At 39.7% G+C, this 9,382-nt stretch overlaps 1 protein-coding gene across 1 annotated transcript; it reads right to left on the bottom strand.

Annotated features, from left to right (window-relative positions):
- Positions 1 to 3,448: 3,448 nt before the first annotated feature.
- On the bottom strand, positions 3,449 to 9,155 carry LOC120985009. The gene is made up of 12 exons (XM_040413453.1): positions 8,797 to 9,155; positions 6,416 to 6,682; positions 6,023 to 6,331; positions 5,487 to 5,936; positions 5,189 to 5,393; positions 4,974 to 5,102; positions 4,738 to 4,871; positions 4,416 to 4,649; positions 4,248 to 4,331; positions 4,029 to 4,163; positions 3,857 to 3,934; positions 3,449 to 3,488 (listed from the first exon to the last, which is right to left on the bottom strand). Exons 1-12 carry the CDS (start codon positions 8,814 to 8,816, stop codon positions 3,449 to 3,451), a joined length of 2,085 nt encoding a protein of 694 aa, XP_040269387.1. The 5' UTR covers positions 8,817 to 9,155.
- Between the last annotated feature and the right edge of the window lie 227 nt (positions 9,156 to 9,382).

Genomic DNA, 9,382 nt, shown 5'->3' with positions numbered 1-9,382 from the left:
TTTGGGGTTAGGAAGCTCATATTTTCAGGGTTAATAAAGGAGATATGGGGGTACAGGATGAGCACTGAAGCTTGTCTGTGGGTTATTCCTTTGAGGAATGGAAGCAGGTCAAATTCGGGGATATTTCGTAGGCCTAGGATTTGCCTTTTCAGGGATGAGATTTCCATAAAGTGACCACACATTGATGTCCTTTCCACTAGCCCTCTTTGGGGTTAGGAAGCTCATATTTGCAGGGTAAATAGAGAAGATATGGGGGTACAGGATGGGCACTAAAGCTTGTCTGTGGGTCCTTCCTTTGAGGAATGGAAGCAGGTCAAATTTGGGGTTATTTAGTAGGCCTTGGATTTACCTTTTTAGGAAAGAGATTTCCATAAAGTGACCCCCCATTGATGTCCTGTCCAGCAACCCTATTTGGGGTTAGGAAGCTCATATTTTCAGGGTTAATAAAGGAGATATGGGGGTACAGGATGAGCACTGAAGCTTGTCTGTGGGTTATTCCTTTGAGGAATGGAAGCAGGTCAAATTCGGGGATATTTCGTAGGCCTAGGATTTGCCTTTTCAGGGATGAGATTTCCATAAAGTGACCACACATTGATGTCCTTTCCACTAGCCCTCTTTGGGGTTAGGAAGCTCATATTTGCATGGTTAATAGAGGAGATATGGGGGTACAGGATGGGCACTAAAGCTTGTCTGTGGGTCCTTCCTTTGAGGAATGGAAGCAGGTCAAATTTGGGGTTATTTAGTAGGCCTAGGATTTACCTTTTTAGGAAAGAGATTTCCATAAAGTGACCCCCCATTGATGTCCTGTCCAGCAACCCTATTTGGGGTTAGGAAGCTCATATTTTCAGGGTTAATAAAGGAGATATGGGGGTACAGGATGAGCACTGAAGCTTGTCTGTGGGTTATTCCTTTGAGGAATGGAAGCAGGTCAAATTCGGGGATATTTCGTAGGCCTAGGATTTGCCTTTTCAGGGATGAGATTTCCATAAAGTGACCACACATTGATGTCCTTTCCACTAGCCCTCTTTGGGGTTAGGAAGCTCATATTTGCAGGGTAAATAGAGGAGATATGGGGGTACAGGATGGGCACTAAAGCTTGTCTGTGGGTCCTTCCTTTGAGGAATGGAAGCAGGTCAAATTTGGGGTTATTTAGTAGGCCTTGGATTTACCTTTTTAGGAAAGAGATTTCCATAAAGTGACCCCCCATTGATGTCCTGTCCAGCAACCCTATTTGGGGTTAGGAAGCTCATATTTTCAGGGTTAATAAAGGAGATATGGGGGTACAGGATGAGCACTGAAGCTTGTCTGTGGGTTATTCCTTTGAGGAATGGAAGCAGGTCAAATTCGGGGATATTTCGTAGGCCTAGGATTTGCCTTTTCAGGGATGAGATTTCCATAAAGTGACCACACATTGATGTCCTTTCCACTAGCCCTCTTTGGGGTTAGGAAGCTCATATTTGCAGGGTAAATAGAGGAGATATGGGGGTACAGGATGGGCACTAAAGCTTGTCTGTGGGTCCTTCCTTTGAGGAATGGAAGCAGGTCAAATTTGGGGTTATTTAGTAGGCCTTGGATTTACCTTTTTAGGAAAGAGATTTCCATAAAGTGACCCCCCATTGATGTCCTGTCCAGCAACCCTATTTGGGGTTAGGAAGCTCATATTTTCAGGGTTAATAAAGGAGATATGGGGGTACAGGATGAGCACTGAAGCTTGTCTGTGGGTTATTCCTTTGAGGAATGGAAGCAGGTCAAATTTGGGGTTATTTAGTAGGCCTTGGATTTACCTTTTTAGGAAAGAGATTTCCATAAAGTGACCCCCCATTGATGTCCTGTCCAGCAACCCTATTTGGGGTTAGGAAGCTCATATTTTCAGGGTTAATAAAGGAGATATGGGGGTACAGGATGAGCACTAAAGCTTGTCTGTGGGTTATTCCTTTGAGGAATGGAAGCAGGTCAAATTCGGGGATATTTCGTAGGCCTAGGATTTGCTTTTTCAGGGATGAGATTTCCATAAAGTGACCACACATTGATGTCCTTTCCACTAGCCCTCTTTGGGGTTAGGAAGCTCATATTTGCAGGGTAAATAGAGGAGATATGGGGGTACAGGATGGGCACTAAAGCTTGTCTGTGGGTCCTTCCTTTGAGGAATGGAAGCAGGTCAAATTTGGGGTTATTTAGTAGGCCTTGGATTTACCTTTTTAGGAAAGAGATTTCCATAAAGTGACCCCCCCATTGATGTCCTGTCCAGCAACCCTATTTGGGGTTAGGAAGCTCATATTTTCAGGGTTAATAAAGGAGATATGGGGGTACAGGATGAGCACTGAAGCTTGTCTGTGGGTTATTCCTTTGAGGAATGGAAGCAGGTCAAATTCGGGGATATTTCGTAGGCCTAGGATTTACCTTTTCAGGGAAGAGATTTCCATAAAGTGACCCCCCCATTGATGTCCTGTGCAGCAGCCCATTTTGGGGATAGGAAGCTCATATTATCAGGGTTAATAGAGGAGATATAGAGCTACGAGATTTCCATAAAGTGACCTGCCATATACCTAAACCCATTATCCTAAATGTGCCCTAATAAACTTCCAGACACAAAGTGTTTAATAAAAAAGAATATATTTATTGATCAATCCTCATTAACCAAGACACCAAAAAATTATGAAAGTGCATTTATTAAACAAACACCATTATCTCAAACCCCCAACAAACCCCATTATCATATTGCCAAAAATAATGAAATTGTATTTATTCATCAAACCCCATCAGTAATCTATAGTAACCTAATAAATGAATATAGATAGAGATGAATAATCTGTCTGTCTTTCCTTAGGAACCCAATCATATTTTCCTTGCATTTTTGTCTCATAACAGCTCAGCGATCCTCATAGCAAGCACCATGATACATCATTGACCAACTTTATTTTGGCCTCTGTCAGGGTTGTCTTGATCTCTCATCATCGCTGCTATGCGCTTCATGCACTTCCTAAACAGATGGGTTCCCAGGATAGGAAGTAGTCCATATATAACAGTAAAACAGTGTGCGTTTGTATACAACGTAGCGCGTAAATTATAGTCCATGGTTGGACTATAGAAGCTTATCATCTTCAAAGTTGAGTACTTATCCCGCAATCTTCAGTCCTTCTGAGGAAAAAGAAAGAAGAAAGTCCAACGTTACAACCTGATATCAGAACATCCACTTGAAGATTTATGATTATGCACCTAATAAAATCAATCAATGTCTGGTATATACTAGAGCTTGCTGATGCTGTCTGCCTCTGCCTCCCGGACCTCGTTCACATCGCTGACAATGAGGGTGTTTTTGCTCTGCAATAAAACATAAATGAACATTAATATGCAATCATAGAAAGCATAAAAAACATCAAAACACTGTTGGTATTTTTATAAAACATAATGCGTAAAATATAGCCCTTGGCTGGACTATAGAAGGTCGTTATCTTCGTAGTCGAGTACTTCTCCGGCAACATTTAGTCCTGAGGAAAAAGAAAGAAGAAAGTCCAACATTATAACCTGATATCAGGACATTCACTGGAAGATTTTTGATTATCCACTAAATGAAATCAATCAATGTTTGGTATAGTTACAGGCTAGATCTTGTTGGTGCTGTCTGCCTCTGCCCATGGGACCTTGTTGAGAGCGCTGGCAATGAGGGAGTCTTTTCTCTGCAATAAAACATAAATGAACATTAATATGCAATGATAGAAAGCATCCACTAATTAGCAAAAAAAAAAAAAAAGATATTATTTGGACAGTCAATTCAGTCTTTTATAACCTGATATCAGAACATTCAGTGGAAAATTTGTGATTATAAATAAAATCAATCAATGTGTGGTTTAGTTACCTGCTAGAGCTTGATGGTGCTTTCTGCCTTTTCCCACAGGACCTTGTTGACATCGCTGGCACTATGGGAGTTGGTGCTCTGCAATAAAACATAAATGAACGTTAATATACAATCATGGAAAGCATTCACTCATTAGCAAAACACAATGATATTATTTGGACAGTCTATTCACCTTGAAGTCCAGCCAGTATCATCCTCGTCACTGATTGTGTCCTGGGAAGTGATGTCCTCGTCTTCGTTGCTGTTCTCATCCTTTGAAGTAGAGTCCTCATCCTGGCTTGCCTGACGATCTTCAGAATCCCGATTTCTTTATAGGAAACATATAAAACACAAAGGGCTTAGCAATCAATATTGCAAAGCAAGAATTGTTTTTACTCCCACAATCAAGTACCTTGAGGTGTTCTGGGAAGTGATGTCCTCGTCTTGCTCACTGTGATCATCCTGGCTTTCTCGATGTTCTTCTGGATCCAGATGTCTGCATAGGAAACAGATAAAATGCAAATTACTTAGTAATCAAGGTTGCAGAGCAATAATTGTTTTTACTTCAACAATCAAGTACCTTGAGGTGCTGGCTTGTGGCTCATCACTCGTCACTTGCCCTGCTTGTATTACTAGTTGGTAGCCATGGCAAATATCCGTTAGCGTCTTCTCCCTATAGCTTCGTTCGGCCGTGAGGTTGGTATGTGCCAGATATTTTGAAAACATATTCTTTTCGGAGTCTGAATAATGAGGAATGGTCCAAGTTTCACAAACCCTCCTGACAAGCTGGCTAGAGATGTTGGGAAGTTTGAATCTAGGATTAAAAAGAAAATGGTAAACACATAAGATATTACACTATATTTACACTTTGAAAATGATAAGTGATTTTTTTTTAATCTTACTTCTTGTGGTACCGCATGATGTCATTGGAAACGTTATAAATCTCTTTTCCAGAGGTCGATATGAAGAATGTATCCTTTGGAGAGTCTTTCTGTAGCAACTTTGGTCTAGCTTTTTCAAAGTAGACTTTAAACCACTGTGGGGGGGGGGGAGGGGGTTTATAAAAAAAAGGCATGAGAAATTATTAAAATGCCTTATTTCAATATTATGTTAACCTATAACCTTAGAGAAAGCTTACCATTTCTTCCTCCTTGTTTAGTACAAAAGTAGCCACTTGTTGTGAAGCTGTCTTGTGTAACTTAACACCGACTATAGCAAGATCTTCCCCATTATATGTGTGGGAGATTCGTTCTTTCCGCTCAGAAACCTAAGAGCCAAGAGTTAGAAAAGTTTAATGGACACAAAAGCAAACCAACAATAAGAATAAAGAAAGAGGATGAAAAAGTTACTCACGGTCATATTTTGCACTACCCCTGGTCGTTGTAGATGTTTCAATATAAGCAGGGCCTCCAAATAATAAAGAATTTCTAGATATGTTTCTCGATCAGTGTTTCTACCTTGGACATCCTTGAAACACTGTGAGAATGATGGTTTTGCCACATCTAGAAGCCTGCGACATTCCTGGGGTGTCTTTGAAGTGGTTGTCAATGCCTGGTACCTAAAAATAAGATACATATGATATTACTATATAAAATAAGCATATATTACTGTATGTATATATGTACAGAGAGAGAGAGAGAGAATAGCTCACCGTTTGCTGACAACCTCTCTAGAAATGCCCTTTGACAACCTCTTTTGTATGTCATCGGTCACCTTGTGAAAGAATTCGCAGGACTTATACAAATTTGGATGTTTGGTAAAGAGGTTGGTGGATCTTAGCTGATAGGTCATAAACCTCCGGACATGTTTCAGGTAGTTGAAGATGGTCTGGTTTGCAAGATTCAAATCCCTCAGCTTGGTAAAGAAGGCGTTGGCCTTTTCCACATCCTTCACGAACTGTAGGTTTACGGTCTTTGGGTTCATGTAAAAAAGGAACCTTGCAACATCTTCAACCTCCTGTTTATAATTATTGACCTTCAAAGTGTCCTTCAGATAGGAGGCAAAGCCCTTCAGCATTGGGTTGTCTAATGAATGACGTTGGTACAACCCTTCAGCCATCATCTTCTTTCTTGTATTCACTGTCCATTTTGTCTGTAGGATTCTATAATTCAGAAGGAAAATGCAACTAGTTAGACTAAAGACATTTTACCAATACTGAGAAGACATAGGCTGTCGCAAAACACTGACCTCTGTGTCTCACTATCGAGGTTATCAATTTCCTCAATTTCTTCATCTTGTCTTCTTTCTTGTCCTTCCTCGTGGTCTTCTTCTGGAATGCTGTCTCTCTCTTCTATATCTTGGTCCTCGGTCTCGGCTGGCACATCCTCAATTTCTTCTTCAGGCTCCACATTGCCATGTGCGACCTCCAAATCTTCTTGAGGTTGGAATGTGTCCTCGTCGTCTTCCGTGTGAAGTGGCTGTACTTGAGAGGCCACTGCTTGCAATGTGGAGGTGGCAGCAGACACAGAGGTAGGTGTTATCTCTTGTCTGACATTCCTATAATATATAAAATATAAAATATGAATTTGGGTACTGGGATGGACTCACACATGAGACGATAGGCAAAGAGGTAGCACATACCTGTTTGAAGCCGGCTTGTCTGATATTATAAAGCCTCTGTCCTCTAGAAAAGGTACAACTTTTTCCAGAGATCCTAGAGACATGATCTCATCGTAAGAAATGGTAGTGCCCTTCGATGCTATATTGACCAGGGTCTTCTTGGCCGATTCTAATGCCGCTTTCCTGGCTTCATCTGTGCTCAGTCTCATACACTTTCTTTTCAGATGTGTTGAGAGAATCTTGTGTGGTCTATAGCAGACAGGGCATGTCTGTGGAGTTCTGTTTTTGCTGTTTAAAGACAAAAAAATATATAGTTTATTTTTATTAATTTTTTATTTTTTTTGCACATTAATTCCTGTGGAACCCCTGCCCCAGGACCTTAGAAAAAAATTAGCCCTCACAATAGGAATCAAAACATAAGTCACAAAAAGATCTATTAATGGTTTAGAGAGCAGCTTTTACAGCAAGTTATTTAACAATGTGTGTATGTCTTAGATAAAGATCAATGTGTAAATATTCTAATTGGACAACTTGATTAAAGGGGCATGTTTTAAACTTAGCAACTTGGTTCCATATTGGGGGTGAGGGGAGAATGAGGTCAGCAGATAAAGCCCCAGAAGACCATTCAGATTATGAGTGATTTTATTCACTGAAGGAATAAAGTTTACTTATTTTTTTATATATTAATTTCTATTTTATTATGATTTAATTGCAATAAACTAAAGTTTTGGTGACCCACAAGATAAATTCTGTTTTTGTTTTCACTGATGGAATAAGGTTGGTATTTTTGGCCCACCACTGCAATAGGGAGGGGTAGGTGTGAACAGAAACCGCTCCCTGAATAAGTGTGAAATTTTGCCACCTTTAAGATATGATAATTCCTAGTTTTTTGTTAGAAGGTGTCATGCTAGAATAATACAACTTCATGATAATAACATGAGCATTGCCACATGCAAAAACACCAGTACTATTAAGATGTAAATTATATATCCCATACTGTGAAATGGAAAAAACTCCTTCCTCCACAAACTGAACTGACAGGAGCTTATATACACATAGTTTAATCAAAGTCCCTTTTAGAGACCCTCGGGATATTTATATAATTGTAGCAATGGTCTATTGAGACCTGAAATCCATATAGGGGTCCCTAACAAATGTTAAAATTTTTGTCTTTATTATTTAATGGACAAAACACACTATAAAGAAAAAACAATTCACTTTAAAATTATCAGTGTAACAGTGTACACGCGGGGTTGTGTGATTACAATTGCAAGGTGAGATAACATACACAGTATATTTGATGGGATCCCTTGATAGGGTATATCTCCTCCCCCCTAAAGGTATGGGATGGTATTACCACTGGCAGTTACTAGTTCAAAATACTGACAGTGGATCAACTACAGGGGCACTGCAGTGTACAGCGTAAGGGAATTGTTACTAGCATGCGGCGGCAATCAGCCGAGTAGATAAGGAGAGTGTGACAGCATAGGAATTTGACCACAGTGAAATTGATGCCTCTATGACACAGCAATAGAGGAAGGAGCACAGTTTGAAATCAGTGCAAGAAAGGAGTCAAACAGTGGCTAGGGAGACTGGTGACATTGTGTTAGCCCTGCGGCTGAGAGAAACAGCCACCCAATATAGGGGACCAGCAATTATGCTAGCTGCTTGGTAACCCTGATCTAGGGACCAGATAGCAGTGAACATTGGCAGGAGAGACATACTCACCAGTGCCCCTGCAGTTGATCCACTGTCAGTATTTTGAACTAGTAACTGCCAGTGGTAATACCATCCCATACATTTAGGGGGGGGGGGGGATATATCAAATATACTGTGTATGTTATCACACCTTGCAATTGTAATCACACAACCCCGCGTGTACGCTGTTACACTGATAATTTTAAAGTGAATTGTTTTTTCTTTATAGTGTGTTTTGTCCATTAAATAATAAAGACAAAAATTTTAACATTTGTTAGGGACCCCTATAGGGATTTCAGGTCTCAATAGACCATTGCTACAATTATATACACATAGAGCTCAGAATATGCCGCCCCAACACTCTGCCAGGAGCTTAGATCCCCACGGTGCTCACAAGTTTAATAAAAGTAAAAAATGATAAAGATAAAATGAAATAATAATCAAGATCCAAATAAAAGCAAGTACATATAAAAGTATGTAAAAACACTCTGGGCTCATGCCCAGGAATGTAAGGGCGCCGTGCCTGTGCTGCGGACCGCAAATAGCTAGCTTGGCTCAGTTGACCAAAAAGTTTGCCCACCACTGGTATAGATCATCAAACAAAACATTAGCCCTCAAAATTTGAATCAAAGCAAAAACACATATTTTACATACAACTTTAGTCTATTTTAAAATGCATACTAATAACAAATACATGTACTTACGTTTTGGATACAGACTCCATGATTATTCCTTGAATATCCTAAAGATTTCCCCTTTTGGAAACGAAACAATAAACTGCAGAAATAGTTGTCAATAGACAAAATGTAAGAATATAAAAAATCAAAATCTATAAATGAAGTAAATCACAAAAAGAAAATAGCAAAAGTTGGAAAATTATCCAAAAAGCATAGACAGGTTTAGAGAGCTCCCTTTTCAGCAAGTTCAAAAAACTGTCTGGGAGCACCCTGGACACACAGTCTATATAACAATGGGTGAGTCTTAGATAAATATCAGTGTGGAAAGATTCTAATTGGACAACTTGATTAAAGGGGCATGGTTTTAAACGTAACCTGATTCCATATTGTGGGTGATGGAAGAATGAGGTCAGCAGATAAAGCATCAGAAGACCATTCTGATTTTGAGCGTTTTTTTTCACTGAAGGAATAAAGTTCACTTAATTCTTTATATATTAATTTCTATTTTATTATGATTCATTTGCTATAAACTAAAGTTTTTTGCAGTGCGGAGGCACAGCCAGAAGCACTATGGAAGCACTCTGTAGCACTCATATCCCGGATCCTGGACCCA

The sequence above is a fragment of the Bufo bufo genome, unplaced genomic scaffold, assembly GCF_905171765.1.
Source record: "Bufo bufo unplaced genomic scaffold, aBufBuf1.1, whole genome shotgun sequence".
Classification (NCBI taxonomy): domain Eukaryota; kingdom Metazoa; phylum Chordata; class Amphibia; order Anura; family Bufonidae; genus Bufo; species Bufo bufo.
Note: the sequence above shows the minus strand (reverse complement) of the source record. Positions and strands in the feature narration are given on the sequence as shown.

Coding starts and splice junctions, on each gene's coding strand:
- LOC120985009 (XM_040413453.1), bottom strand. CDS start 8,816: ATGGAGTCTGTATCCAAAAC. Junction 5,937..6,022: donor CTCGATAGTGAGACACAGAG/GTCAGTGTTTTG, acceptor TCTGAATTATAG/AATCCTACAGACAAAATGGA. Junction 4,650..4,737: donor ATCATGCGGTACCACAAGAA/GTAAGATTAAAA, acceptor TTTTAATCCTAG/ATTCAAACTTCCCAACATCT.